Raw genomic sequence first — 27,622 nt, 5'->3', positions numbered from 1 at the left:
TTCCTCTCTCCCACTATTTACCCTTCCTCTCTCCCACTATTTACCCTTCCTCTCTCCCACTATTTACCCTTCCTCTCTCCCACTATTTACCCTTCCTCTCTCCCACTATTTACCCTTCCTCTCTCCTACTATTTACCCTTCCTCTCTCCCCCTCTCTCCCACTATTTACCCTTCCTCTCTCCTACTATTTACCCCCTTCCTACTATTTACCCTTCTCCTACTATTTACCCTTCCTCTCTCCTACTATTTACCCTTCCTCTCTCCTACTATTTACCCTTCCTCTCTCCCACTATTTACCCTTCCTCTCTCCCACTATTTCTCCCTCTCCCACTATTTACCCTTCCTCTCTCCCACTATTTACCCTTCCTCTCTCCCACTATTTACCCTTCCTCTCCCACTATTTACCCTTCCTCTCTCCTACTATTTACCTATTTCCTCTCTCCCACTATTTACCCTTCCTCTCTCCTACTATTTACCCTTCCTCTCTCCCACTATTTACCCTTCCTCTCTCCTACTATTTACCCTTCCTCTCTCCTACTATTTACCCTTCCTCTCTCCCACTATTTACCCTTCCTCTCTCCCACTATTTACCCTTCCTCTCTCCTACTATTTACCCTTCCTCTCTCCTTACTTCCACACTCTCTCCTTTCCATGTTGTTTTACATGCCAGATTAATGGGTGTGAATATAAAGCTTTTCATTAGAACATGGCAAGGTCAGATTACATGCTAATCACACACACACACACACACACACACACACACACACACACACACACACACACACACACACACACACACACACACACACACACACACACACACACACACACACACACACACGTAAACACACCCCTGACCCAATCTACAGTACAGTATATGTCCTCAGCAGACATTATCTCTTCCTGCTGTTTATCGATTAGTTTACCTGTCCGTTCCTCTTCCTGTCTGCTCCGCTAACAGATAAGGGCAGGCTACTAAGACACCTCATTTCATCCCTCCCTCCCTCCATCCCTCCATCTCTCATTCTGGGATCTAGGCAATTTACTCGTCTAACATCAGCTAGCTTGCACTGAAGTGTGTGTGTGTGTGGGGGGGGGGGCTAAAGGGACTTTTTTCAGACCCAACAAAAGCAGGTCTTAACAAAAAAACAGTTAATTCAGTTGTATTTCGAGAGCGGAAGCACAGCCTATCCAGTACCTTTTGTGTCGGTGAATCTCGTAGTTAGAAACGATTGGTTTCCCTCCAAAACCAAGCATAGCCTACCCTCCTCTTAATGAAGGCTGGTTTAGCAGCATCTCAAAGGTGTGTGTTTTTATCCTGGCCATTAGCCAAATTGCCTATGATTAAAGGGGTTTTAAATGGTCTCCGGAGAGTGCTTTGAAATATTTGAGAGCTTTTAGCCCTCATGCGTTTTATTATTCATAATTCATATACCTGCATAATTCATTGAACTTTTTTGAGTACGCTATCCATCTCCATTTTCAATGAGCGGCCCTCGTTCCGATTACAAAAGACACCCTCCTTCAAACTATTCAGTCCTATGTTTTTTGTTGTTGTTGAGAATCTGCCTTGCAAATAGGATACAATGATACAATGGCCAATGTAGAAATATTGTTGTTGTTTTAAAAAACAGATTGTTTTTTTTTGTTGGTTTATATGATTAAAGACCAAGCCCTTCATAGGCTACCCTTACCGTAGGCCTAGGCTACTAACAAATGCTGGTTCAATGGCAATGCATTGTCTTGTTTTATCCTTGCCTTTATCCTAGCCGACCCATAAAAGGTGTTTTAAATAGTTTATTCGTCAGAGTGCCTTGAATGAAACATGTACTACACATCCGAAAACATAAACAAATCTTACTTGCATTCTTAATTTCACTTGTTCAGGTATCCAACCCCATCTCCAAACAGCACCTCTCATCCAGTTACCAAAGATTTGCTTCTCCGAACATATTGAAATGATTTAGTCCTATAATGCAGTATCAACGGGAGGCTATGTTTTGCTTCTTGAGGACGTGCCACACACATATGCAATTTACAGGAGCCTAGTATTTCCTTTTTAATTGTAGGAGATGTGCGATGAGGACAGACATGCCCTCGTTGAAGCCAATTACAACAATGATGACTGTCAACACTCCAAACATATTGAGGGGGAAAAAAAACAGGATTTAATTTTTTTTTTTTTTACTATCACTCGTTACTGTAGCCTAAGCTTTTTATTAAACTGTAGTATCAATCCGCAATGGGCCAGGCGAGCAAATTCAGTGCACCCAGTCGAATTGCAGTTGACGACAAGGCAAAGGCCGTCAATAACTTATAGAACTTGAGACGAACACATGCAGTAAAAGGAGACTGCACTTCCTGATTTGGCCTTGTTTTGAAGAATGCTCATTAAGAATGCTAGCGGCCACGACTGAAGCCAAGCGAGAGTTGTCTTGGGGGTGTGGTTTGGTGGGGGTGTGGTTTGGTGGCGGTGTGGTTTGTTCATCTGCTTCACTGCCTCTCCTCCTTTTCCCCTCATCCTCTCTCTCTCTTTACTACAGGTCTGGCATCCAGACGTTGCCTCACAACGCCAAGGTTCACTACAACTACGCCAACTTCCTGAAAGACAGAGGGCGCCACCAGGAGGCCATCCACCACTACAAAACTGCTCTCAGGTCAGTTATAGTGTCCATAATGACAGAGCTTTTGCTGTTTACACCACTACAAATCGGCTCTAAAGTCAGTCTCAGTGTCCAAGAAAGTAAAACTACATGAATAAGAGTGAGTTGAGGTGCTTCATCCTGATCACCGTGTCAACTGGACACAGTCCCGCCAAACCACAATCATTCCTCAACCGCAATAACACCATCAGCTTTTCAACGTTCAGGGATACGGCCATTCCGCCAAAACCACAGTCTCGGTTCTCAGGGCATGTTTGAAACCTCAGGTGACCTCACCCACTCCTTGACCTGAAGGTTTTTAAGTTACATTCAAAATGACATCGAGGTAATAAACCCCACTGAGAAACGGTAAGAAACCCCATTGAAATCTTGGCTCCAAACCTCAATCAGCAAGCGGTCAAGAAACGGTCAGGTAGGTCTCAACGGAGAACAGTTCTTCGCCCTTGCTCCAGCCTAACTAGAATTCATTCATTTAAATAGGAGACACGTTATTGACTATCGTAGGTTGATGGTCCGCCCACTCAATTAATTACAAAACACTCTTTTATTAAATCAGGAGGAACTCTGCACATAAATGCATAAAGGCACACACGCTCTCTTGCTTGCACACACAGGCACACACTAGATTGCATACTCTCAAGCATGTAATGGCCTTGTCTCAGCTCGATGCTTGCACCCCATTCATCTCAGTGAGACACAAACACCCAGCGCTCTACCTAATGAAAGAAGGGATCCATTTGTTCTGCCTGTCACTGGCCCTGGCCCAGAGGGCTATATATTTATCCCCCAGTCCAGCTTTCCCTTTTTCTCGTCCCCCTCTCTTCCCTCCCCACTACCACCCTCCATTTGTCTTGAGTCATAACTGATGATCCTTTCAGTGCTCTGTCATTTTGTCTGTGTGTAGTTGTGCGGGTGTGTGTGTGAGAGAGTTTGTTTGTCTCAGTCGTCAGTATTTGACTGACAGGAGCAGGGAAATCATGCTGTGTATGTCTGCTGCTGTATCTGAGTCTCTCTCCCCTTCTCCTCCCTTCTTCCTCCCTTCCCTCCTCCTCCCTTCCCCCCTCCTCTCTCTTCTCTCCCCTCCGCCTGTTTTCCCTTCCCTCCATGTCCCGTCCCTCCTCCTCTCGCTTCTCTCCCCTCCTCCCCCTCTCCTCTCTTCCAGTGTGCCAGGCGATAGCTAGAGCCAGTTTGACATATTTGGACAGAAGGGTTTAGGTCCAGTGGGATCATTCTTTTCTCTTTCTGCAGTTTGTTCTTTTACCTTTCTATTCCCCCTGGCAGAGATGTAGACACTCACTGAACGATGCTCCGTGAGCCGGCTTCGCTAGAGTGTGTGTGTGTGTGTGTGTGTGTGTGTGTGTGTGTGTGTGTGTGTGTGTGTGTGTGTGTGTGTGTGTGTGTCTGTGTGTATATAGGGATGCATATCTCAGACCTTAAATCAGTTTCCTTCCCCCGTTTCTATATTCCTCATCCCCCTATCCGTCCATCTCTCCATCCTCCGAATACCCCATCACTTCATCCTGTCCAGAACCCTTTGCTGCCTTTGTCCCCCTCCAAACCACGACTCTCTACACAGAGGCTGCTCTGAAATGGTACCCTTTTCTCTATGTTCTGTCAAAGGTAGTGTACTGTATAGGGAATAAGGCAGAAATACTTCAGGAAATGAAGAGGTGGTAAATTCCATTTGTTTCTTATCGGCCATTGTGTACGTTGCTTGTACGTTGTCAATGGGCTGCACGGTGCATTCTGGGTCATTCTGGACAAGTGGGAGTCAATTGGGCCCTAGCTCAAAAACCCAATATTAGCACGAATTACGCGAACAAGAAAAACAACGTGACAAATGCTACCACGACGTGAGATAATAACTTGTTCTCTTTAATACCGTATAGCTTTGAAATCGGGACATTGCGTAGGTAGGAGGGATTGCGTGACGCTTAACTTAGCAACCGCGTGACGCAGCATGACAACGTGAACGCGATTGGTCGACAGTCGAGGCATTATATGTTACATTATACAGTCATTGGCCAATGACATTACCATCTCCTCATTTCTTTAAGTATTTCTGGAATAGGGTGCCTTTTTTTTTAGACAACAAAGTTTAACCATCAGGCAATTTACCTCCACTTCAAATGAGGTTCGTAAGCTCATTTTTCTTGTTTTTCATGTGGGCTAAAAGGTGGTAAGAGAGAGAGGCGATGTTGTTACCCTGGAGTTGTTGGTTTTATTGCATGCTTTCGAAGGTTGTTTTATTAGTTTGTTTTTCAGGTTTAGTGTTCTGGTCCCCTGCTAAGACATTCGATTGGGTGATGGTGTGTGTGTGGGGATCAATAGTGTGCTTACGGCAGTGTGCGTGCCACTAAGTCCACACTGCTTCCTGTCTAGGCAGGGTCACACTGAAAGGCCACGTCAACTGTGACTCGTTAGCCAATGGAAAGGAGCCCGAGTTGCCATGGAAATGGACACGGTTGTCGTGGCGTTGTTTCGCCCCCCCGGCGTTGTGATGAGTGTCTCTCACAGTTATGGCACTAATAATTCAAATGGATTTACAATTACATGCCACCTTTGACCCGATCCTTTCTAAAAGCACTCAAAGCTCTTTAAGGGCGTTTCATGCCTTATTCAGACACTCTAGAATGATTGATTTACAGAAGCCATTTTGTGTACGATAACCATTATCAGCATAACAACCACTCATGCTAATGACGGTATCATGGGGGTCATGTCGTCTTCTTGTAGTGCTTTGGGGGTCATGTAAGGATACATGAGAAGGGTCACATGTCCCCAAAGTGTTAAATTGCTTCCTGTTTTCGGCACAGATTTCAAGGACCAGACCGATCAGGTATCTTTTCAACCGGTAGCGGTCATCACAAAATGTGATGAAGGAAGAATGTTTTCTTCCAGATTGGAACTTGAAGATACCTCTCCCTGAACTACTTTCCTGCTCTTCTCCTTTCCTCCTCCCTTCCCCCTCCTCTAACCTCTCCAGGTTGTGCCCTCGCCATGCCAGTGCCATGAACAACCTGGGTACTCTGACACGCCACCCAGAGGATGCCGAGCACTACTACAGGACCGCCCTGGACACCAACCCCCAGCACAACAGAGCCCTGTTCAACCTGGGAAACCTGCTCAAGTAGGATGTACACACACACACACACACACACATTGTGCATGCACTCAGAGGTCTCGGCACAAGGCTCACACCCCATTTATTCGTACACACCCTGTCCCTGCAGCTCACATAACGAGGGACACACAGTGCCCTACCTGAGGATAAATGGCTTACATTAGCAGAATGCTGTGTCTGTTCTTTCTCACACAGTCATAGCGCTGAGGGGAAATAGTTTAGACACGTGGTGGCGAGCTGTTTTGCTTGTTGCTCATTAGGGCTGTGTGTGTGTGTGTGTGTGTGTGTGTGTGTGTGTGTGTGTGTGTGTGTGTGTGTGTGTGTGTGTGTGTGTGTGTGTGTGTGTCACATCATCGACACTGCTCTGCTCTACTCATCCCTGTCACTCTGGCAGGAGGCTGATTGGAAAAACATTTAGTTTAACACAGAGATAAACAGAGCACTCATGAAATCACTGGGTAGACACAAAGAGGAGGGGCTTAGGTGGGGGCTTGTTAGAACAACAAAACACTTTCATACACACACACACACACACACACACACACACACACACACACACACACACACACACACACACACACACACACACACACACACACACACACAGAGACACACACACACACAGACACACACACACATACACACACACACACACACACACACACACAGAGACACACCAGCGTAGCAGACTTGGCATTTGCCGGGACAGTGGGAGTATTCTGTTACTGTTTGTTTACTGTCTGCATTATAGCCCCACCTACTTTATTGTCATTGATGGGCGTGTAAGGTGTTTGTAGTACACACACAGCAGCATTCCTGCTTGCCTGGCTGGCTCTAATGGAGAAACATGGCAGTATTGGCAATACAAATTAACTCCATTACTGCGCTACAGATCCATCAACATCAACATTGATGAGAGTGTAAAGTGTTTGTAGTACACACACACACACGCGCACACACACACACGCACAGCAGCAGTCCCTGCTCGCGTGGCTATCTCTAATGTTGAATCAAATTAACTTCATCATTGCGCTACAGATCCATCAGGTCTATATTTTCAATTACGACCTGTGAACATACAGCCTCAGGCCTAGAGACAGACCCAACATGGATTCCCATTACTCCTGCTGGGCCGGGCACCGTTTCCAGGTCATCTACTGTATGGATACACAGCGGGTGTGTGTGTGTTTGTGTGTCAGCAGGAAACGGACACAACATAGCCATATGATGATGATGATGATGATGTTATTTCAGGTCCCAAGGGAAGAAGGAAGAGGCAGAGGCTCTGTTGAGAGACTCCATTCGATTCGGCCCACACTTCGCTGACGCCTACTCCAGTCTAGCATCACTTTATGCAGAGCAGGTAACACACACGTACATGCACACACACACACACACACACACGCTTTGCAGGTAATACACACGCCATTCCAGTGATGTCTCAATCTATGCACTGGTTGCATACACACACAAAAATACACACATTCTCTCACACACATACTTAGCATGCACTCACACACACACTTTTGTAAGAGCATGTTAGGCAATGTGAGATCTGCTATATCCCCCCTTCCCCCCTTTCCATGGATTCAGAATTCAATTAAAATTCGCTGTCGATCATTAATCTTGCTGCCGGGAACTCCAGTCACTGTGCCATTACTTTGGCTTGTTCAATTAAACACGCTCACTGACTCCCTAACCTTCTATTTCCACAGGCTCTTTCTAACCGTATCTCAGCGTAGCCACAATTTCACACATGACATCAGCTCATACTCAATAATTCAATATAACTATTTTATTGATCTCGTATTCTTTTTATTATAGAAGCGGTTTGCGGAGGCCAATGACGTTTATCTTCAAGGCATAGAGAGCTGCCCGGACAGCTCGGACCTGCATAATAACTACGGAGTGTTTCTGGTTGATACCGGTGAGTTCCGTTGGGTTGGTAGGAGAGGAGAATGTTGATCTGTCTGCAAATAAAGTTTTAGCTTACTCACACCTCTGTGTCTCTCTCTCTCTCTCTCTCTGTCTCTCTGTCTCTCTCTCGCTCTGTGTCTCTCTGTCTCTCTCTCTCTCTGTGTCTCTCTGTGTCTCTGTCTGTCTCTGTCTCACACCTCTGTGTCTCTGTCTCTCTCTCTCTCTGTCTCTCTCTCTCTGTGTGTCTCTGTCTGTCTCTGTCTCACACCTCTGTGTCTCTGTCTCTCTCTCTCTCTGTCTCTCTCTCTCTGTGTGTCTCTGTCTGTCTCTGTCTCACACCTCTCTCTCTGTCTCTCTATCTCACACACCTCTCTCACACCTTTCTCTCTCTCTCTCACACACACCTCTCTCTCTCACACACCTCTCTCTCTCACACACCTCTCTCTCACACACACACCTCTCTCTCACACACACATCTCTCTCTCACACACTCTCTCTCACACACACCTCTCTCTCACACACACTTCTCTCTCTCACGCACCTCTCTCTCTCACACACCTCTCTCTCTCTCACACACACTCGCTCTCTCTCTCGCACCTCTCCCTCTCTCTCTCTCACATCCCTCTCTCTCTCACACTCTCTCTCACACCTCTCTCTTTCACACCTCTCTCTCTCACACCTCTCTCTCTCACACATCTCTCTCTCTCTCTCTCTCTCTCTCTCACACCTCTCTCTCACACACCTCTCTCTCACACACCTCTCTCTCTCTCTCACACACACCTCTCTCTCTCTCTCACACACCTCTCTCTCTCGCTCTCACACACCTCTCGCTCTCACACACCTCTCGCTCTCACACACCCCTCTCTCTCGCTCTCACACATCTCTCTCTCTCTCTCTCACACACACACCTCTCTCTCTCGCTCTCACACACATCTCTCTCTCTCTCTTACACCTCTCTGTCTCTCTCTCTCTCAATTCAATTCAATTTGCTTTATTGGCATGATGTAACAATGTACATATTGCCAAAGCTTATTTTGGATATTTACAATAAAAAAAAATAAAAAAAATGGGAATCAAATTATTAAAGGGACAACAGTAACAACAATAACCACGTGTCAAAATAACCATACATTCAACAATAACAATAAGTATACAGTAGAGGACATGTCTCTCTCTCTCACACACTTCTCTCACTCTCTCTCTCACTCTTCTCTCATTAGGAGAAGGCGATCTGGCGGCAGCCCACTACCAGCAGGCCGTGCGTCTCAAGCCAGTGCACTACGTCGCCATGGTAAACTTGGGCCGCCTCCTTCGCTCCTCAAGTGAGAACAAGGAGGCGGAGTCTTGGTACAAAAAGTGAGTTTAGAGGTGACAACCAATTTGGGAATATGGGAGAGATCCACAAGTCAAAACAAGAGCAACACTAGCCAAGTGCCCATTGTCCAGAGAAGAGAGTCATGGGTGGCGCTGTCCTGTGTGACCTTGTATGAGCTCTTGTGGACCTTCCATTGACCTCTCCCTGCCCTTTGACCCCAGGGCCCTGCAGGTGACGAGGAAGGTGGACATCCTGACGCCACTAGGGGCGCTGTACTACAACACAGGACGCTATGAGGAGGCTCTGCAGGTATACCGCGAGGCGGCTACGCTACAGCCAGATAACACCGATATCTGGCTGGCTCTGGTGAGGCACAACACACACACAGACGCAGGCACACACACATGCAGGCATGTACGCGCCACATGCTGCAGTCATACCAGGACAGCACAAACAGATGTCTGGCCCTGAATTGCCCTCTCTCTCCCTCTCTCTCTCCCTCTCCCTCTCCCTTCCTCCTCTCTCTCTCCCTATACAGGCACAAGTGTTAGCCATGGCAGGCCGCTCTAAAGAGGCTGAGAAGATGACTCTGGGCATAATATTGAAGCAGGGGAACTGCATCGAGTGTTACCGCCTACTGTCTGCCATCTACAGCAAACGAGGCAACTTCACAGAGGTGCGTGTGTTGTTGGGTCTGTGGTGTCTGCCTTTGAAAGAAAGAACGGTAAAGAGTGAGAAGAATAGAGAGAGTGATGGGGGATGGGCGAAGGACCGAGACGGTCAAGAAAAACAGAACAATCCTTATCGCCTCAGGGTCAGCAACAGGGATCGCCGCGGAAACAGTGGTTGCTATGGAAACCCATCACATCCAGATTCTGTCTCCTCCGAGTCTCACAGGATCCCAACCCCATCTGTTCACACTGATCGTTCAATCGTTACTTCGTTCACTTCATCTCTCCATTCTGATCACATTCTCCTCCTTCTCCACCGCCGTCCCTGGTTCCATCCCTCATTCCATCCCTCCGTCTCTGGGGGTTCATCTGTAGACACTCTAACAGAATGGATGCAATCCCTGTGTCCCAACTGGCACCCTTATCCCTGTGTAGTGCACTACTTATGCGGAATTGGGTGCTATTTGAGATTTAGCCTCGCTGCTAAAAAATAGTATTTCCTTCCTAAAATAACAGAGGTGGTGTTGGGGGGGCTGACTAGAGCAGCTAACTTTTTTGTGCCCGGGACCGGCAAGATGAGGCCTTTTCTTCCCCTCTGGGGACCGCTTGGGTATAAACATATTGACAATCGCTTTTTTTATTCAGAACACCAATTTTTCTAGACATTTTCTCTATTATGTGTTCTACCCTCACACCAGTGGAGGCTGCTGAGGGGAGGACGGCTCATAATAATGTCTGGAACGGAGCGAATGGAATGGGATCAAACACGTTTGATGTATTTGATACCGTTCTACTAATTCCATTCCAGCCTTCACCACGAGCCGTCCTCCCCCATTAAGGTGCCACCAGCCTCCTGGGCCTAACACGTATAATTTGTTTAGGACAGTAATAACATAGCCCATCACGCTATTTGATTCTCTATTTTAGGACACCTGGTAATATCATCAACAAAACAAAAAATATATATATTATTTGGTGAAAATGTTGAACTTGGCCTTACTGCCATTACCTCAATAAACATAGTAACACACTAAGATCTGTCAAACCTCAAATCAGGGAGGCCACCTTTCGATCTAAAGGATTTATTGAGAAAGGTATTGGGAGGACTATCTGCATTGCTTTCAAATGGGATTTTGTCACAGTCCGTTCCAACGTCTCCTGCGCAGTTTGTGAGCGCCGTAGAGGGAAACGGCAGGTACGTCCACGTTGCTGAGAGTCATGGCTTTCGGTGATGGGGTCATAATAGCGAATAGCTCCGACCGGTCAAAAGTTAGAGCCGAACTTGTTGGAAGAAAAAGAGAAAGTGCTCTGTTTTGTCACGAACCGCATTTATCGGGCGAACGGAGGTTACTCGCGTAACCATGGTTTCTATGAACCAAGCGCGACATTTAGTAGATCGAGGCGAATCCAGTGCAATGAGTCAGGCTTTTTCAGGCCTTCCCTCTGTGGACTGGCGGCGGGCCACGGGCCTGGGTTTGAGAAAGGCTGGACAAGAGGACGTTTGTTTTCTCTCAGTCTCTCAGATAGAAAACAGAGTGAATATTACACCCACTTCCCTTTGGATAGTCTTAGTGTGTTTCTGTCTCATGTCTACATACTAACTCACCAGGGATACTGCTACACTTCCCGATCTGTTAGCTACACTATCTCGTTATCCCCTTAATGGTGGTTTTATACATGCTTTTCTTTCTCTCTCTCTCTCTCTTTCTGTCAAAGGGAAGGGAAAATAAAAAGCGATTGATGATATTTATGTTATCTCAAGGATGAGACTTCTCTCTCCCAGAGGCAAAAGTAAATTGCATTAAATTCCCACCTCTCTCTTCCTCGTTCTTTTCTTTCCCCTTCAAATCTCTCAGCTTTCCGCTCTCTCTCTCTCTCTCTCTCTCTTTCTCTCTCTCTCTCCCCACAGAACACTGTCTACTACTATAATCAACCTCACTCTCTTTTTTTCTTAAAAAAAAAAATTCTCTCTCTGACTACCTTTTCTCTGCTCATCAGCCAGTGAATGACGAGTCTGTCTCTCTCTCTCTGATATGTCATGGTGCACTTCCAACGAGGATTTAGCCCGGTGTTTTACCAAAAAGCCTCAGACTTTTGTGTTTCCAGCTCCGTGGCCCGGCTCCTGGGACTCACTGGGCCACGACCTCAGTAAACCTGCTCTGACTTGGGGTCAAGGCTGCTGGGGCTTTCAGGTTAAAGTGACAGAACAATGGCTACCTGTGAACACGGGTTTACACCTTCAACGGTTATCACCTCCTCACAGGGCAACTCTTTTTGTTTATGCAGAGGTTGTTGATTCTGCTCTTCACAAGTCCTCACTGTCATCCCTAGCCATGGAAGTCTATCTCTAGCCATGGAAGTCTATCCCTAGCCATGGAAGTCTATCCCTAGCCATGGAAGTCTATCTCTAGCCATAGAAGTCTATCCCTAGCCGTGGAAGTCTATCCCTAGCCGTGGAAGTCTATCCCTAGCCATGGAAGTCTATCCCTAGCCATGGAAGTCTATCTCTAGCCATGGAAGTCTATCCCTAGCCATGGAAGTCTATCCCTAGCCATGGAAGTCTATCCCCCATGGAAGCCATCCCTAGCCATGGAAGTCTATCCCTAGCCATGGAAGTCTATCCCTAGCCATGGAAGTCTATCCCTAGCCATGGAAGTCTATCCCTAGCCATGGAAGTCTATCCCTAGCCATGGAAGTCTATCCCTGGAAGTCTATCCCTAGGTGGAAGTCTATCCCTAGCCATGGAAGTCTATCCCTAGCCATGGAAGTCTATCCCTAGCCATGGAAGTCTATCCCTAGCCATGGAAGTCTATCCCTAGCCATGGAAGTCTATCCCTAGCCATGGAAGTCTATCCCTAGCCATGGAAGTCTATCTCTAGCCATGGAAGTCTATCCCTAGCCATGGAAGTCTATCCCTAGCCGTAGAAGTCTATCCCTAGCCGTGGAAGTCTATCCCTAGCCGTGGAAGTCTATCCCTAGCCGTGGAAGTCTATCCCTAGCCGTGGAAGTCTATCCCTAGCCGTGGAAGTCTATCCCTAGCCGTGGAAGTCTATCCCTAGCCGTGGAAGTCTATCCCTAGCCGTGGAAGTCTATCCCTAGCCGTGGAAGTCTATCCCTAGCCATGGAAGTCTATCCCTAGCCATGGAAGTCTATCCCTAGCCATGGAAGTCTATCCCTAGCCATGGAAGTCTATCTCTAGCCATGGAAGTCTATCCCTAGCCATGGAAGTCTATCCCTAGCCATGGAAGTCTATCCCTAGCCATGGAAGTCTATCCCGAGCCATGGAAGGGTGTGTACACTAGTGTACACTGGTGATAGTCGAGAAACAGAAGTAATGTCGTGGTTGAGCTTCACTCATGAGAACACTCTGAAACTGTCTCCACACACGTATCATCAGGATCCCAGTGGGTGTGTGTGTGTGTGTGTGTGTGTGTGTGTGTGTGTGTGTGTGTGTGTGTGTGTGTGTGTGTGTGTGTGTGTGTGTGTGTGTGTGTGTGTGTGTGTGTGTGTGTGTGTGTGTGTGTGTGTGTGTGTGTGTGTGGTAACCTCTGTATATGTGTACTAATTATCCCCCTTTCCTTCAGGCTCTGGATGCTCTAGACAAGGCACTACTGCAAAACCCCATAGACATGTCTGTCAGGGCAGAGCTTCACTTCTCCAAGGGCAACCAGCTCAGAGAGATGAACCAGCTGGACAGAGCCTTCGAGGTACAGGAGGCTCCACACACACACACACACACACACACACCTCATTACTCTGCATACTTTTCTCCATCTGCTCTCTCTTCTCCCTCAGACTCCCTCTCTCCTCATCCAAAAATGTTTCAACCTCTCCAACCTAATTAACTTTGTCTCCTGCTGGACGCTCTCCTCTCTCTCCCTCCTCAACATTACACCATCTTCTCTCCGTCCTCACTGTCATATCCCTCTCTCTCCCTCCTCACTGTCATACCCCTCTCTCTCCCTCCTCACTGTCATACCCCTCTCTCTCCCTCCTCACTGTCATACCCCTCTCTCTCCCTCCTCACTGTCATACCCTTCTCTCTCTCCCTCCTCACCATCATACCCTTCTCTCTATCCCTCCTCAACATTACCCCTCTCTCTCCCTCCTTGCCGTCATACCCCTCTCTCTCCCTCCTCACCGTCATTACCCCTCTCTCTCTCCCTCCTCACTGTCATTACCCCTCTCTCTCCCTCCTCACCGTCATACCGTCACCTCCTCACTGTCTCTCTCCCTCCTCACCGTCATTACCCCTCTCTCTCTCCCTCCTCACTGGCATAACCCCTCTCTCTCCCTCCTCACCGTCATTACCCCTCTCTCCCTTCTCACCGTCATTACCCCTCTCTCCCTTCTCACCGTCATTACCCCTCTCTCTCTCCCTCCTCACCATCATACCGTCACCTCCTCACTGTCTCTCTCCCTCTTCACCGTCATACCGTCACCTCCTCACCGTCTCTCTCCCTCCTCACCGGCATAACCTCCTCACCCTCTCTCCTCTCCCTCCTCATCCGCTCTCTCCCTCATCTCCTACCCCATAACCCCTCTCTCCCTCCTCACCATCATACCGCCACGTCTCCTCACTCCTCACCGTCTCTCTCCCTCCTCACCGGCATAACCCCTCTCTCTCCCTCTCTCCCCCTCCCCGTCTCTCTCCCTCTTCATTACCCCTCATACCTCTCTCTCCCTCCTCACTGGCATAACCCCTCTCTCTCCCTCCTCACCGTCATTACCCCTCTCTCTCTCCCTCCTCACCGTCATTACCCCCTCTCTCTCCCTCCCTCACCATCTCACCCCTCCCCCTCTCTCTCTCCCTCTTCATCATACCGTCACCTCCTCACCGTCTCTCTCCCTCCTCACCGGCATAACCCCTCTCTCTCTCCCCCACCTCACCATCATTACCCCTCTCTCTCTCCCTCCTCACCATCATACCGTCACCTCCTCACTGTCTCTCTCCCTCCTCACCGACATAACCCCTCTCTCTCTCCCTCCTCACCATCATTACCCCTCTTTCTCTCCCTCCTCACCGTCTCTCTCCCTCCTCACCATCATAACCCCTCTCTCTCTCCCTCCTCTCCATCATTACCCCTCTCTCTCTCCCTCCTCACCATCATTACCCCTCTCTCTCCCTCCTCACCGTTATAACCCCTCTCTCTCCCTCCTCACCATCATCACCGTCTCTCTCCCTCCTCACCGGCATAACCCCTCTCTCTCCCTCCTCACCGTCATTACCCCTCTCTCTCCCTCCTCACCATCATACCGCCACCTCCTCACCGTCTCTCTCCCTCCTCACCGGCATAACCCCTCTCTCTCCCTCCTCACCGTCATTACCCCTCTCTCTCTCCCTCCTCACCGGCATAACCCCTCTCTCTCCCTCCTCACCATCATTACCCCTCTCTCTCTCCCTCCTCCATCACCCCCTCTCTCCCTCCTCACCGTTATAACCCCTCTCTCTCCCTCCTCACCATCATTCATAACCCCTCTCTCTCTCCCTCCTCACCATCATTACCCCTCTCTCTCTCCCTCCTCACCGGCATAACCCCCCTCTCTCCCTCCTCACCATCATTACCCCTCTCTCTCTCCCTCTTCACCATCATACCGTCACCTCCTCACCGTCTCTCTCCCTCCTCACCGTCTCTCTCCCTCCTCACCGTCATTACCCCTCTCTCTCTCCCTCCTCACCATCATACCGTCACCTCCTCACCGTCTCTCTCCCTCCTCACCGGCATAACCCCTCTCTCGTCCTCATTATCCACCTTCCCCTTCTCTTTTCTTGTCTCTCCTTTCACCTCTGTGAATAACTTTAGAACCTCCTATAACCTCAAACTTTACTTCTTACAGAACGAAACCACTAATTGGCTCATATATCCCAATCTCCCCGAAAGCTACTAGGAATAAAGAAAATAACATATTTTTAGGTATATTCCCTAAATACAATACGATTTGCATCTCCTACATGAAGTATATTATCTGCAAGGGTTTCAAGGGCACCTGTGGATCTTCTAAGTGCCGGGTGCTTTATTTCTCCTGTTCAAGCGGACACACTTGAGAGAGAAGAGATACAAAGTTTGCAAATAAAATCACATCAAACAGCATTCCAAATCAAATGTATTTATATAGCCTAGTGCTGTACAGAAACCCAGCCTAAAACCCCAAACAGCAAGCAATGCAGGTGTAGAAGCACGGTGGCTAGAAAAACTACCTAGAAATGCCAGAACCTAGGAAGAAACCAAGAGAGGAACCAGGCTATGAGGGGTGGCCAGTCCTCTTCTGGCTGTGTCAGGTGGAGATTATAACAGAACATGGCCAAGATGTTCAAATGTTCATAAATGACCAGCATGGTCAAATAATAATAATCACAGTAGTTGTCGAGGGTGCAGCAAGTCAGCACCTCAGGAGTAAATGTCAGTTGGCTTTTCATAGCCGATCATTAAGAGTATCTCTACCGCTCCTGCTGTCTCTAGAGAGTTGAAAACAGCAGGTCTGGGACAGGTAGCACGTCCGGTGAACAGGTCAGGGTTCCATAGCCGCAGGCAGAACAGTTGAAACTGGAGCAGCAGCACGGCCAGGTGGACTGGGGGCAGCAAGGAGTCATCATGCCAGGTAGTCCTGAGGCATGGTCCTAGGGCTCAAGTCCTCCGAGAGAGAGAAAGAGAGAATTAGAGAGAGCATACTTAAATTCACACAGGACACCGGATAAGACAGGAGAAATACTCCAGATATAACAAACTGACCCTAGCCCCCCGACACATAAACTACTGCAGCATAAATACTGGAGGCTGAGACAGGAGGGGTCAGGAGACACTGTGGCCCCATCCGATGATACCACCGGACAGGGCCAAACAGGCAGGATATAACCCCACCCACTTTTCCAAAGCACAGCCCCCACACCACTAGAGGGTTATCTTCAACCACCAACTTACCATCCGGAGACAAGGCTGAGTATAGCCCACAAAGATCTCCTCCACGGCACAACCCAAGGTGGGGGGGTGCCAACCCAGACAAGACCACGTCAGTGACTCAACCCACTCAAGTGACACACCCCTCCTAGGGACGGCATGGAAGGGCACCTGTAAGCCAGTGACTCAGCTCCTGTAATAGGGTTAGAGTCAAAGAATCCCAGTGGAGAGAGGGGAACCGGCCAGGCAGAGACAGCAAGGGCAGTTCGTTGCTCCAGAGCCTTTCCCGTTCACCTTCACACTCCTGGACCAGATAACACTCAATCATATGACCCACTGAAGAGATGAGTCTTCGGTAAAGACTTAAAGGTTGAGACCCGAGTCTGCGTCTCTGACATGGGTAGGCAGACCATTCCATAAAAATGGATCTCTATAGGAGAAAGCCCTGCCTCCAGCTGTTTGCCCAGAAATTCTAGGGACAATTAGGAGGCCTGCATCTTGTGACCGTAGCGTACGTGTAGGTATGTACGGCAGGACCAAATCGGAAAGATAGGTAGGAGCAAGCCCATGTAATGCTTTGTAGTAAATCAGCCCTTGCCTTAACAGGAAGCCAGTGTAGGGAGGCTAGCACTGGAGTAATATGATCACATTTTTTGGTTCTAGTCAGGATTCTAGCAGCCGTATTTAGCACTAACTGAAGTTTATTTAGTGCTTTATCCGGGTAGCCGGAAAGTAGAGGCCTTTCGCTGCCTTGATCTTTTCCCCCTTGTCACTAAAATAACACCATATCTCCTCCACTGTCTACATCAACAAATAAGCCCATTTCCCCCCAACCACACTTCTCACAAGAGAGAGAGAGTGTGTCCTAAGATAAACTTCTTTCGCTTCCCTCTCTTTCTTTCGTTTTTTCCTCGTGCTGAATTCTCTCTGCTTATACAGCAGGTCTCTCGTTCCTCTCTCTCTCTGTCTTTCCACTCCCTCCCTGTCTCTCTCTCCCTTTCCACTCTCTCACTCCCTTTCTCTCCCTCCATCTCTCTGTCTTTCCACTCCCTCCCTGTCTCTCTCTCCCTTTCCACTCTCTCACTCCCTTTCTCTCCCTCCATCTCTCCGTCTTTCTTCAGTTCAGGAAGTCAATAAAGGCCTTCTATGTTGAACAGTTTATTCTCAGGGTTTCTTTTAGAGATAAACTCTGCAGTTCTGTCTCTCTCAGTGGGTCTTGGCCAGGCGCCAGGGCTCCAGCTCTTGTTCGGGTGTTGTTCCCCTTCTAAGAAAAGGCACAAAAGGGCCAATTGAGATCATGCGGGCTTGGGGTGTGGTGGTTGACAATGTTGAAACGGATCCAATGTCTGCTTGTGTTATTTTGATTACATATTCTATTGTTTCAGGGTGTCTGGTGTTCAAAGACACACAACATGTTGCGCCGATTTTAAAGTTTCAGTAATCTTCTCAGTCAACTTTTCTCCCTCCATATTCACTTTATAGTCTGAGCATAAGAACCCTACTGCCACCTAGTGATCGTTGGTTGTAACTACTTTATGTTAAGGTATGCTTGGTCTTCATTACAGAGCTACAAGCTGGTAGTGGAACTAAAACCTGACCAATCGCAGGCTTGGATGAACATGGGAGGAATTCAACATATCAAGGTACTATGACGACACAGTAGAGTTCGTTTGCACAAGTCAAAAGCCATTTACAAGCCATCAAGTCTTTGATTATACCGGAATTGCATATCAAGCAAGAATGTCAAAGGATGAGAGCTGATAAATGTCTGTATTTGATCCACTGCAGGGAGACTATGCAGCAGCCAGGCAGTACTACCAGAGAGCCCTGATCCTAACCCCTGGCTCCAAGCTGCTGAAGGAGAACCTGGCCAAGCTGGACCGGCTGGAGAGGAGGCTGACCGGGGCCTAGACTAACCCAGAGACACAGCACTATCCTGGGCATGAGTTGGGGACCAAGTACCCTGGATGCCCCCAACAGTACGGTTTAAAAAAAAAACAACTTCTTAAGTCAACCTACCTGGTTGATGATGTGAGATTATGGTGAACATGACAGGGTTGCAGGGTATGGAAGCAGACTGGGAGTGTTAGAGCATCCAGGGGAGCATGAGGCTGGTTAAGCCTGTGACGGGAGTCACATTCTGGGGGAAGCAGATGGAGAGAGGACCCGAAGGAGTGGAGATGGAGATTCAGCCAGCAGTACTTCAAATTGGAGCGGACTGGATCAGCTCTCTTCAAGAGAATATCACGAGCTCCACACATCGCCCAGCCTGAAAAAGCTTCAAACAAACGGATCTGCTTTTTAAAATGTTTTGTTTAGTTTTATTTGTTTTCGTATTTAATTTCATGTTAAATCCTGTTTTAGGCACTACATCTGTGATCATTTCCCTCATCTCTGCTGATGAGCAAATTCCACAAGTAAAACCCATGTTGAGATTTTGAAATGTATTGGGTGTCATGTTCACAGTAAATGCTCCAACAATATCGTTCTAGCTGGAAGACAAATGGCATTTTGCCAACATGAAGGACAGTTTTCTGAAGTCACTGTATATCCATGCTTAGGTTTGGGCTTGCCTTGACTCAAATGTGGCCCCTGCAACCCCTTAGCCTGAGCTTGTCTGGGATACATAAACCCTGTTATAAGACAAGGTGTCAGTGTGCTCCCGTGAACACATTGACAACATGTGCTTTTAACCTCAAGCTATTGCAGAGCCTCTGAGAAGCAAGCAATGTCTGCTCAATGTAGCCTTCCACAAGTACAAGTAAGCTAGTGTCTGTAGACTCCTCCTAAGGCCTAACACTTACCCTCTGATCCGCTCAACATTTCTGACGCTGTGTATTATTTGTTGATGTTGCTATGATGATCGTGAATGAATATTTTATGTGGAATGTACAATAGGATAAAGATGAACTGACTAGTGCAATGACTGAGATTGATTTGCACCATACAAATAAATATATGTTTTATTAACTGGTGTCGGTGCGTGATAAATAGAAGTGTCTCTATCATTGTGAATGGGAGAAAATCATATGAAATGGGTCGATACTGCCCTCATCTGGCCTAGTGAGTACATGACATGTTAAGGAATCTAATTAGGTGATGACGGTGGCAGGTGCAGCGTGAGATGCTGATGAGTGCTTGAAAGAAGAAAGGCACATTGTCAAGTTTCATTTATCCCGATTGGTCTTAAGCCAAACTTTTTTAATGCACTTTGGATGAAAATGTTTGTTTTCCTAATTGTGTATCTGTCTGTGTTGGGGCTTGGAATCCAGCACGGTAATGGCAACACATTGGTTTTCGTTCTAGTGACTTGTTTGAGTAAATGGGGATTCGTCTGTGATTTTTGACCATTCTCTTTTAGATGTACATAACCAGACTGAAATTATACAGAATCTTCAAAATTGTGCATTGAACGGAACAGAAGAGGGAAATGCAACCCTCGCCAGTGGATTTCAATTTGAAGGTATGGAAGAACACGTTTAACAGTGAATCATAAAACAATCGAGGTGAGGGCGTTGGCACTGTGTGCTCTTTTTAAAGATGGGTCCCAATCTCTAGGATACAGTGGAACAGGGGTGATCTGCCTGTCGCTGACAACAACCCAACCTGGGGTGGCGGGGGTAGGTTTTAGCGGGTGGAATAGTGGAGAACAATTGAAGGTTTACGTAGGAGCGACGCAAATATCATGGTACAGCTATATGGACACTCAAATATTGTACTTTTTAATGGTAAGTTTCCAAACATATTATGATAAATGGAATTGAGTCTCATTATGGTTAAATACGTAAAGCCAGTTCTAATTGAAATGGTTTAGAGGACAGTAAGAAAATACGGATCAGTATTTACCTGCCTTGAAGAGATGGAATATAATATCTGTTTACAGGACACGCATTCAACAATTTTAGATTAAGTTGTGTGGAAAAAGGACTGGTAGGGGGAGGCAAATATACTTTTCACATGGGCATAGAAACTAAAAGGGGTGATGATATTAATTAACAACCGTTTTGATCTGAATGTGCAAATTGTCCAAATAGATCTGCAAGGTAGATGGATTATTTTAAATATGTTATTGGACCACAAACGGATTTGGCTCGTTGATCTATATGGTCCAAATACTGATGATCCATGCTGCTTTGAAAATATATAATTGATCAAGCAATACAATGCTCCATGTATTATTGTTGGAGATTTATAATACTGTTTTAAATAACTCGATGGACCGTAAAATAAATCGCACTACAAACTATCCTCCCCATGCACTTAAGGAAATCACGAATATCATCGATATATTGAAACTAGTGCATAAATTGAGGCTTAAATATCCTGAGCTAGTGAGATCTACATGGTGGAGGCTCAATCAAGCTAGTCGTCTTGACTACTTTCTTATGTCATTCTCCCTGGCACCAAAAGATGAAGTGCTGACAGAATGCGGTCGGACCATCAAATAATTGGCGTATACATTGCTCTTACAGAATTCCCACGTGGGCGAGGATATTGGAAATGTAATCAAAGCCTATTGGATGATAAATTCTTCTGTCCTGGTTAAAGACAAGTTAACTTTTTCCGACGCTACATACAGTACAGCAGATCCCTTTATTGTATGGGACACTTTTAAATGTGTCTTTCGAGGCCATGCAATTCAATACTAATCTTTAAAACAAATCCAATTTAGGTCAAAAGAGTTCGTATTAACAAAGGAAATGGGACAAACCGTACAGATGTCATTAAAAATTAAGAGGCACAGAATAAGTTAGAGGAAAAATACATGGAGGAACTTAAGAAAGATCAAGTGTAAAATATTATAAAGTGAATTGGATGGAATATGTGGAAAAATGCACCAATTTGTTTTTATATAACTTGTTACAAGTGACAGTCACCCACAGAGCACCAAACCAGTATTTTGAAAGCGGAAGCAAAGTACTTTCAGCATATATTTTCGTTTCAGTTTCAATCTCCACTAGTTAGAGGTATGGATTTTCTTTCTATAATGTAAAATTAACTGTATAGAGTCTCATGTAAAGGCCAAATTACAGAGGAAGAACGTGCAGACCTAATTAAAGCATTTAAGTCCGGGAAACCTCTTGGACAGCTGTAAGCAAGCGTAGGTTCAGAATCTATTCTGGCTATATGAAATGCGCACAATGGTCTACACAAACACTGGTAGCATCAGCCCCCCCCCCCCCCACACACACGTCCTGATGCAATGAGTAACCTGTCCCTGCACACCTTTAAACAAACCTGTAGCCTCTGAGCTTTGTTGCAGATCTGGCAGGGGTTCGGTCCTTCATGCCAGAGCAGGAGATGGAGGTGAGGATCATTGGTGGTGTGGAGGCCTGGGCCCACTCCTGGCCATGGCAGGTATCCCTACGCTTTACCACCATGCCAGCCTGTGGTGGTGCCATCCTCGCCCCTCAGTGGGTTCTGACTGCCGCACACTGCTTCAAGCAGTGAGTAGTTCTGGAAGTTCAAGTAACAATCAATCAAGAAATGGATGTGTAGCTCGAGAAATCAAAGTAATTATGGATGGCATTTTACAGGTATAACAAAGTGGATTTCTGGACTGTGATGGCGGGAAAACATGACCTTGAGAATCCTAATGAAGAATGTCAACAGGTGGGACACGCACATGGACGAACGACATTCAAGTCATTAAACTTTTTTTTTAAATTCTGTATTACTATTCTGCGTTGACATTTTAACTGTTAAGGCACACATTTATTTTTGTTTTCAGTTGGTCGCAGTCTCAAAAATAGTCACCCACATGGATTACAACCGCATGACAAAGATGCATGACATTGCCCTGCTGAAGCTGAAGACCCCGCTGATGTTCAACCAGTGTGTGAGACCCATAGAGATATGGATGAGGCCAATCGAACCCAAAAAGCAATGCACAGTGACCGGCTGGGGTACCACCAGAGAGAGTCAGTAGATTGCCTACATTTCTTTTTGCAATTTAGTTGCCTTTTTTCACTTTATAAGAAAGGTCAGGTATGGTCTTCTGGGGTCATGACTGACATTAAATCATAATTGATCATTCACAGTGAGGACGGTCCTGTTTCTTGTTTTCACCTCTTTGTGTGCTCTTTCTCCCTTTTCCTACTCTTCTACTCTCAGATGGGCCTCGTGCCAACAGACTCCAGGAGGTTAATGTGACCTGCCTGTCCCCAGAGGACTGTAACAAGTTCTACCGTGGTGTAGTTCAGCCCACCATGTTCTGTGCTGGAGACCCTGAAGGAGGTGTAGACGCCTGCCAGGTAGTGAACTCGAACCCTGACCATGCTCTCATTTATTTATCCCTTTCGTTGTATTCTACTTTCATATAACAAGTCTGTCCTGTTATCCCGGTCTTGTGATGTGGTTGATCCTGCAGGGTGACTCAGGTGGTCCTCTGTCCTGCTACACAGGGTCCAGGTATGAGTTGGCTGGAGTGGTCAGCTGGGGAGTGGGCTGTGGTAGAGCCCAGAGGCCTGGGGTCTATACTAAAGTACAGGTCTACCTAGACTGGATCAACGAATTAATTCAAGGTAAGTACACACTTGGAGCCCAACCCTGGAGAAGTATTTCATTTTAAGCACTCAGAAGATTTATTTATGATCTTTTATTTTTAACAGGTGAAAAGTCTATGTTTGATGGTATTACTGTGACTGAAGGTAGGTTATGTCACTGCTACATTAGTTAACTACCTGAAATACATGTTTACGGGAGTAAAAATGAACATCTGATTAATTTTAGTCTTACTGCCAACACATCAAATTGTATTTTGTTGATCAAAACATTGCATTATCAAAACCGCAGATCATGTTCAGTTTGACCACTAACCCTCTTGTACCCACGCTCTTCCTGTCTCCCAGAGAGTTGTGGTCAGAGTAAGGTATTGGCCTGCCGGCTGGACTCCCGCCCGGCGTGGTTGTATGTGACCTTGGAGGGTGCAGTGCGGGTGGGGAGTGTGACAGAGGCTTGCGCCAACTCCTGGCCCTGGCAGGTCAGTCTGCAGTCCAAAGGGAGACACTACTGCAGCGGGACCCTGATCCACCACCACTGGGTCCTGGCACCGCAACACTGCCACAGCAAGTGAGTCAGTCACCAAGTACTGACACAGGACACACACTATCGTCTGTAATCTACCCCTTCAAACATTCAACCTCTGGCTGTTTACCCCCTCTAGCACCAGGGTCAGCGCACTCCCATCGTTGTAAGCCTTCCACACGCACTATACGATAAACTCACGTTTATTAATCATAAGAATGAGTGTTTGTCACAACCCAGCTTGTGGGAAGTGAAAAAGAGCTCTTCTAGGACCAGGACACACATAAATTATTACATATAAAACCTTATTTGTTCATCAAATTTGTTCATCAAAAATTGTGGATAACTCACCACAGGTTAATGAAGGATGTATTAGAGTCTCGGTCTTAAATAATTTCCCCACATAGTCTGTGCCTGTATTTAGTTTTCATGCTCATGAGGGCGGAGAATCCACTCTCGCATAGGTACGTGGTTGCAAAGGGCATCAGTCTCTTAACAGCATGATTTGCCAAGGCAGGATACTGAGTGCAGCCCAATCCAGAAATCTGGCAGTGGCTTCTGATTTAAATTACATTTTCACAGAACCGCTTGTTGCAATTTCGATGAGGGTCTCTTGTTCAGACATCGGTAAGTGGACTGGAGGCAGGGCATGAATGGATAAAGAACCCATTTGTATGTGTCATCCGTTTCTGTTAAGTACCTGCGAAATTGCGCACCCAACTCACGCAGGTGCTTCCCTTTCACATTTGACATTGTCTGTAAAGCTTGTTAATTTGCACACAAAGAAAATCATTAAATGATTGAAAGACCTGTGTTGGCCTTGTTAATGCAGACCGAGAAGAGTTCCAACTTCTTAATTATAGCCTCAATTTTGTCCCGAACATTGAATATAGTTGCGGAGAGTCCCTGTAATCCTAGATTCAGATCATTCAGACTAGGAAAAAACATCACCCAGATAGGCCAGTCGTGTGAAAAACTCGTCATCAGACAAGTGAAAATGATGGTCAGAGTGAAGGGAACTTTAAGCTCATCTCTCAATTTAAAAAACATGTAATTACTTTGCCCCTTGATAACCAGCGCACCTCTGTGTTGTAAAAGGGTTACATTGTTATTTGCCAGTCCTACCCACTCGGTAGCTCACCATAGAAAACACTTCTAGCCCCTTTCTTATTAATGGTATTTGTTGCTTTTATACATGTCTTACTACTCGCAAGTCGTCTTAATTCTCGCGTGGACTCCTGTGGCTTATTTTTCAAGTTGGCATGTTTTGTTTCTAAATGTCTGCGCAAGAGTGAAGGTTTCATCGAGTTGTGAGATAGTACTTTTGCACATTTAACACACTGTGGCTGAGGAAAGGCACTACTCCCAATATAAGTGAACCACAAATCAATGTAGTTCTCATCATATTTGCTCCTCTTCGATGGTCCAACGTCCCTCTGTTCGGTGCTTTCCCGGGTAAGGGGGCAGTAGCTCTTTGCCTGCATGTTTCACAGCTGTCAGTGTCCCTGCTAGCTGGGCTAACAACACATGTAGAATTACTGATGCTAGCATTGGATGTGCTTGTGGAAGCAGAACAACTTGTTGTCGACAGGTGCAGGTTTAGTACTGCTGGTAGTAGCAGTATGTGTCTCTATGGAAGCGGGCCTTTTTTTTAAACCATTCATCCATTTTCGAGCAAATGGAATGAGCAGCAGCTACGTTTGGCTACATACGGGCCGTTAGTGGTATTCCCGCAAGAGTAACGGTTAATGTGATTGGATGTTAATTATTTGAGTAGGCTACCTGTATTTGACATTGTTAGTTCACTGAACACCTAGATGGTTTAATTTTATTTTTGACAGTGAAAACGAGGCTACTGGGGTCTTCTCTCCTCTATTTCAGAGCTACAGTTGACACAGTGGTGCTGGGAGGTCACGACCTGAGGTTCATGGCTGCCCAGACCATCCCAGTGGATGAGGTGTTCAGCCACCCCCACGACGGAACCTTCCCTCCGACCTCTGACCTCACACTCATCAAGCTCAGTGTTCCAGCTCGATTTGGTATCAAATACTCCTCCACAATGGGTTACTTTAGCTCACTGATAGTCTTGCTTGATTGGTTTACAGGGCCGTTAACTTGGCTTGCAGGCCTAAAGAATGTGACATATCTAAGGATGCTTATTCTGGTGGTTTTCTTCTCTAATATGTACTTAGATGACACAGTGTCTCCAGTTTGCCTCCCACATGAGGATTTGAAGCTGGATGACAGCTGGTCCTGTGTGACAACAGGCTGGGGAACCAGCAACTCGGCACGTATGTACAGCAACAAAGCTCATGACCATAGGTTCTTGTGTACTGTTGGTGGCCGGTTTACCACTGAGTGACTCCTCCTCCTGCATCCACGGTGTTTCATCGGTCTTGCTCTTACTCATTGTCATAAATAGGCAGCATCCTTCTCTATATAATGTGCTCTCTTTCTCTCCCCCTAGCGAAGGTTAGCAGAGCCACCCTGCACCAGGCCAGGCTGGGTCTGGTCAACAGGACCGCTTGTAGAGCGAGCTGGGGAGAGGATCTCATCACGGACACTCAGCTGTGTACAGACCCAGCCGGCTCTGTCTCCTGCATGGTATGTATAGTGGGACGGTTAACTCTATGGTGTACTCATGAAGACCTGGGTGACTATTTGGATCAATGAATGGCTATGAACTAACACTACTGATGTGAACGAGTGGTCTTCATAAATGAGAAATTATTCTAAGTGGATGTTGAATACCCGACTGGACTAGTGCACGTGAACGTTCACTACGTTGTTATAGTTGTTTTAACATTAGTGTAATATATCATATTTTCAAATATCAAGTCTTCTTATTTCTTCCCTATCTATAGGGGGACTCTGGTGCTCCACTCCTCTGCCAGAAAATAAATGGGGTCTTCTTCCTCTTTGGGGTGGTCACATGGGGCAGCCCGAGCTGTGACATCAGCACACCAGCAGTCTTCTCCCGATTATCAGCTTATCATTCCTGGATCACAAACACAACCACTGACATCTGACTGTTTCACATAACGAAATAAACAATGACTTTTTTTTTGATCCAGTGTTAATTTTGTGCACACACACACACACAGCTGACTGTCGCACACTGTATTTCTGACTTCATATCGTTTGTGAAAGATGTTTACTTTTCTCTGGTAATTATGTTTGTAGACTATGATTTGAAGTAAATTGCACATGCATTCAATTATAACGTTGGAACATGTTTTAAGGAGGTAGGAATGAACACTTTCTCAGTCCATGACAACCTGACCAGGTGAATCCAGGTGCAGGATATGACCCCTTATGGCACTTAAATCCACCAATCAGTGTAGATCAATGGGAGGAGACAGGTTTACGAAGGCTTTTTGAAAGCCTTGGGATATGGATTGTGTTTGTGTGCCATTCAGAGGGTGAATGGGCAAGACACAATATTTAAGTGCCTTTTGAGCAGATTATGGTAGTAGGTGCCAGGTGCACCGGTTTGTGTTAATTGCAACACTCCTGAGTTTTTACACACACAAAAGTTTCCTGTGTGTCTCAATGGTCCAGCACCCAAAGGACATCCAGCCAACTTGGCACAACTGTGGGAAGCATTGGAGTCAACATGGGCCAGCATCTCTGTGGAATGCTTTCGTCACCTTGTAGCAGCCATTCCCCGGTGAATTGGGGGGGGGGGTGCAACTTTCATAAAACAAAAACATGATCTTTTTAAACAGTCAAAGGACAGACGTTCAGCCTCCTGCTCTGTTTATCTGGCCTATAATCTCACACAAGGTTCCTTTATCACAATACGTCAATATTTGGCTACCTATAAAAGTCAATGGCATGCTTGGAAAAACTACCAGTGCCACTGTAAGATGATGCTGATGTATCATTCAACCAGGCGCTGCACAGCTTAAAATGTTATTAGCCTTGGGTTGACCTGGAATAACTCGTCCTAGACAGCCAGCTACCACGACACAACCCATGGGGAATGTCAGATTTACCCGCGTTGTTTA

The 27,622-nt window shown here is 46.5% G+C and overlaps 2 protein-coding genes across 2 annotated transcripts in view; both read left to right on the top strand.

Annotated features, from left to right (window-relative positions):
- The window catches only part of LOC135515940 (protein O-mannosyl-transferase TMTC1-like), a 93,707-nt gene extending 74,145 nt beyond the window's left edge, over positions 1 to 19,562 (top strand). Inside the window, 10 exon segments of the mRNA XM_064939816.1 lie at positions 2,544 to 2,657; positions 5,650 to 5,793; positions 7,042 to 7,150; positions 7,612 to 7,714; positions 8,925 to 9,060; positions 9,241 to 9,385; positions 9,558 to 9,695; positions 13,275 to 13,397; positions 18,152 to 18,229; positions 18,375 to 19,562. Of these exon segments, the coding sequence (XP_064795888.1) occupies positions 2,544 to 2,657; positions 5,650 to 5,793; positions 7,042 to 7,150; positions 7,612 to 7,714; positions 8,925 to 9,060; positions 9,241 to 9,385; positions 9,558 to 9,695; positions 13,275 to 13,397; positions 18,152 to 18,229; positions 18,375 to 18,497 (1,213 nt within the window). The 3' untranslated portion in view covers positions 18,498 to 19,562.
- A 2,165-nt stretch (positions 19,563 to 21,727) lies between these two features.
- Positions 21,728 to 26,681, top strand: ovch1 (ovochymase 1). The gene is made up of 12 exons (XM_064939098.1): positions 21,728 to 21,746; positions 21,850 to 22,033; positions 22,124 to 22,199; positions 22,318 to 22,507; positions 22,701 to 22,840; positions 22,957 to 23,110; positions 23,198 to 23,236; positions 23,438 to 23,657; positions 25,494 to 25,651; positions 25,805 to 25,903; positions 26,080 to 26,216; positions 26,477 to 26,681. Exons 1-12 carry the CDS (start codon positions 21,728 to 21,730, stop codon positions 26,639 to 26,641), a joined length of 1,581 nt encoding a protein of 526 aa, XP_064795170.1. The 3' UTR covers positions 26,642 to 26,681.
- Positions 26,682 to 27,622: the final 941 nt, after the last annotated feature.

This window comes from Oncorhynchus masou, chromosome 27 (assembly GCF_036934945.1).
Source record: "Oncorhynchus masou masou isolate Uvic2021 chromosome 27, UVic_Omas_1.1, whole genome shotgun sequence".
Lineage (NCBI taxonomy): Eukaryota > Metazoa > Chordata > Actinopteri > Salmoniformes > Salmonidae > Oncorhynchus > Oncorhynchus masou.
Note: the sequence above shows the minus strand (reverse complement) of the source record. Positions and strands in the feature narration are given on the sequence as shown.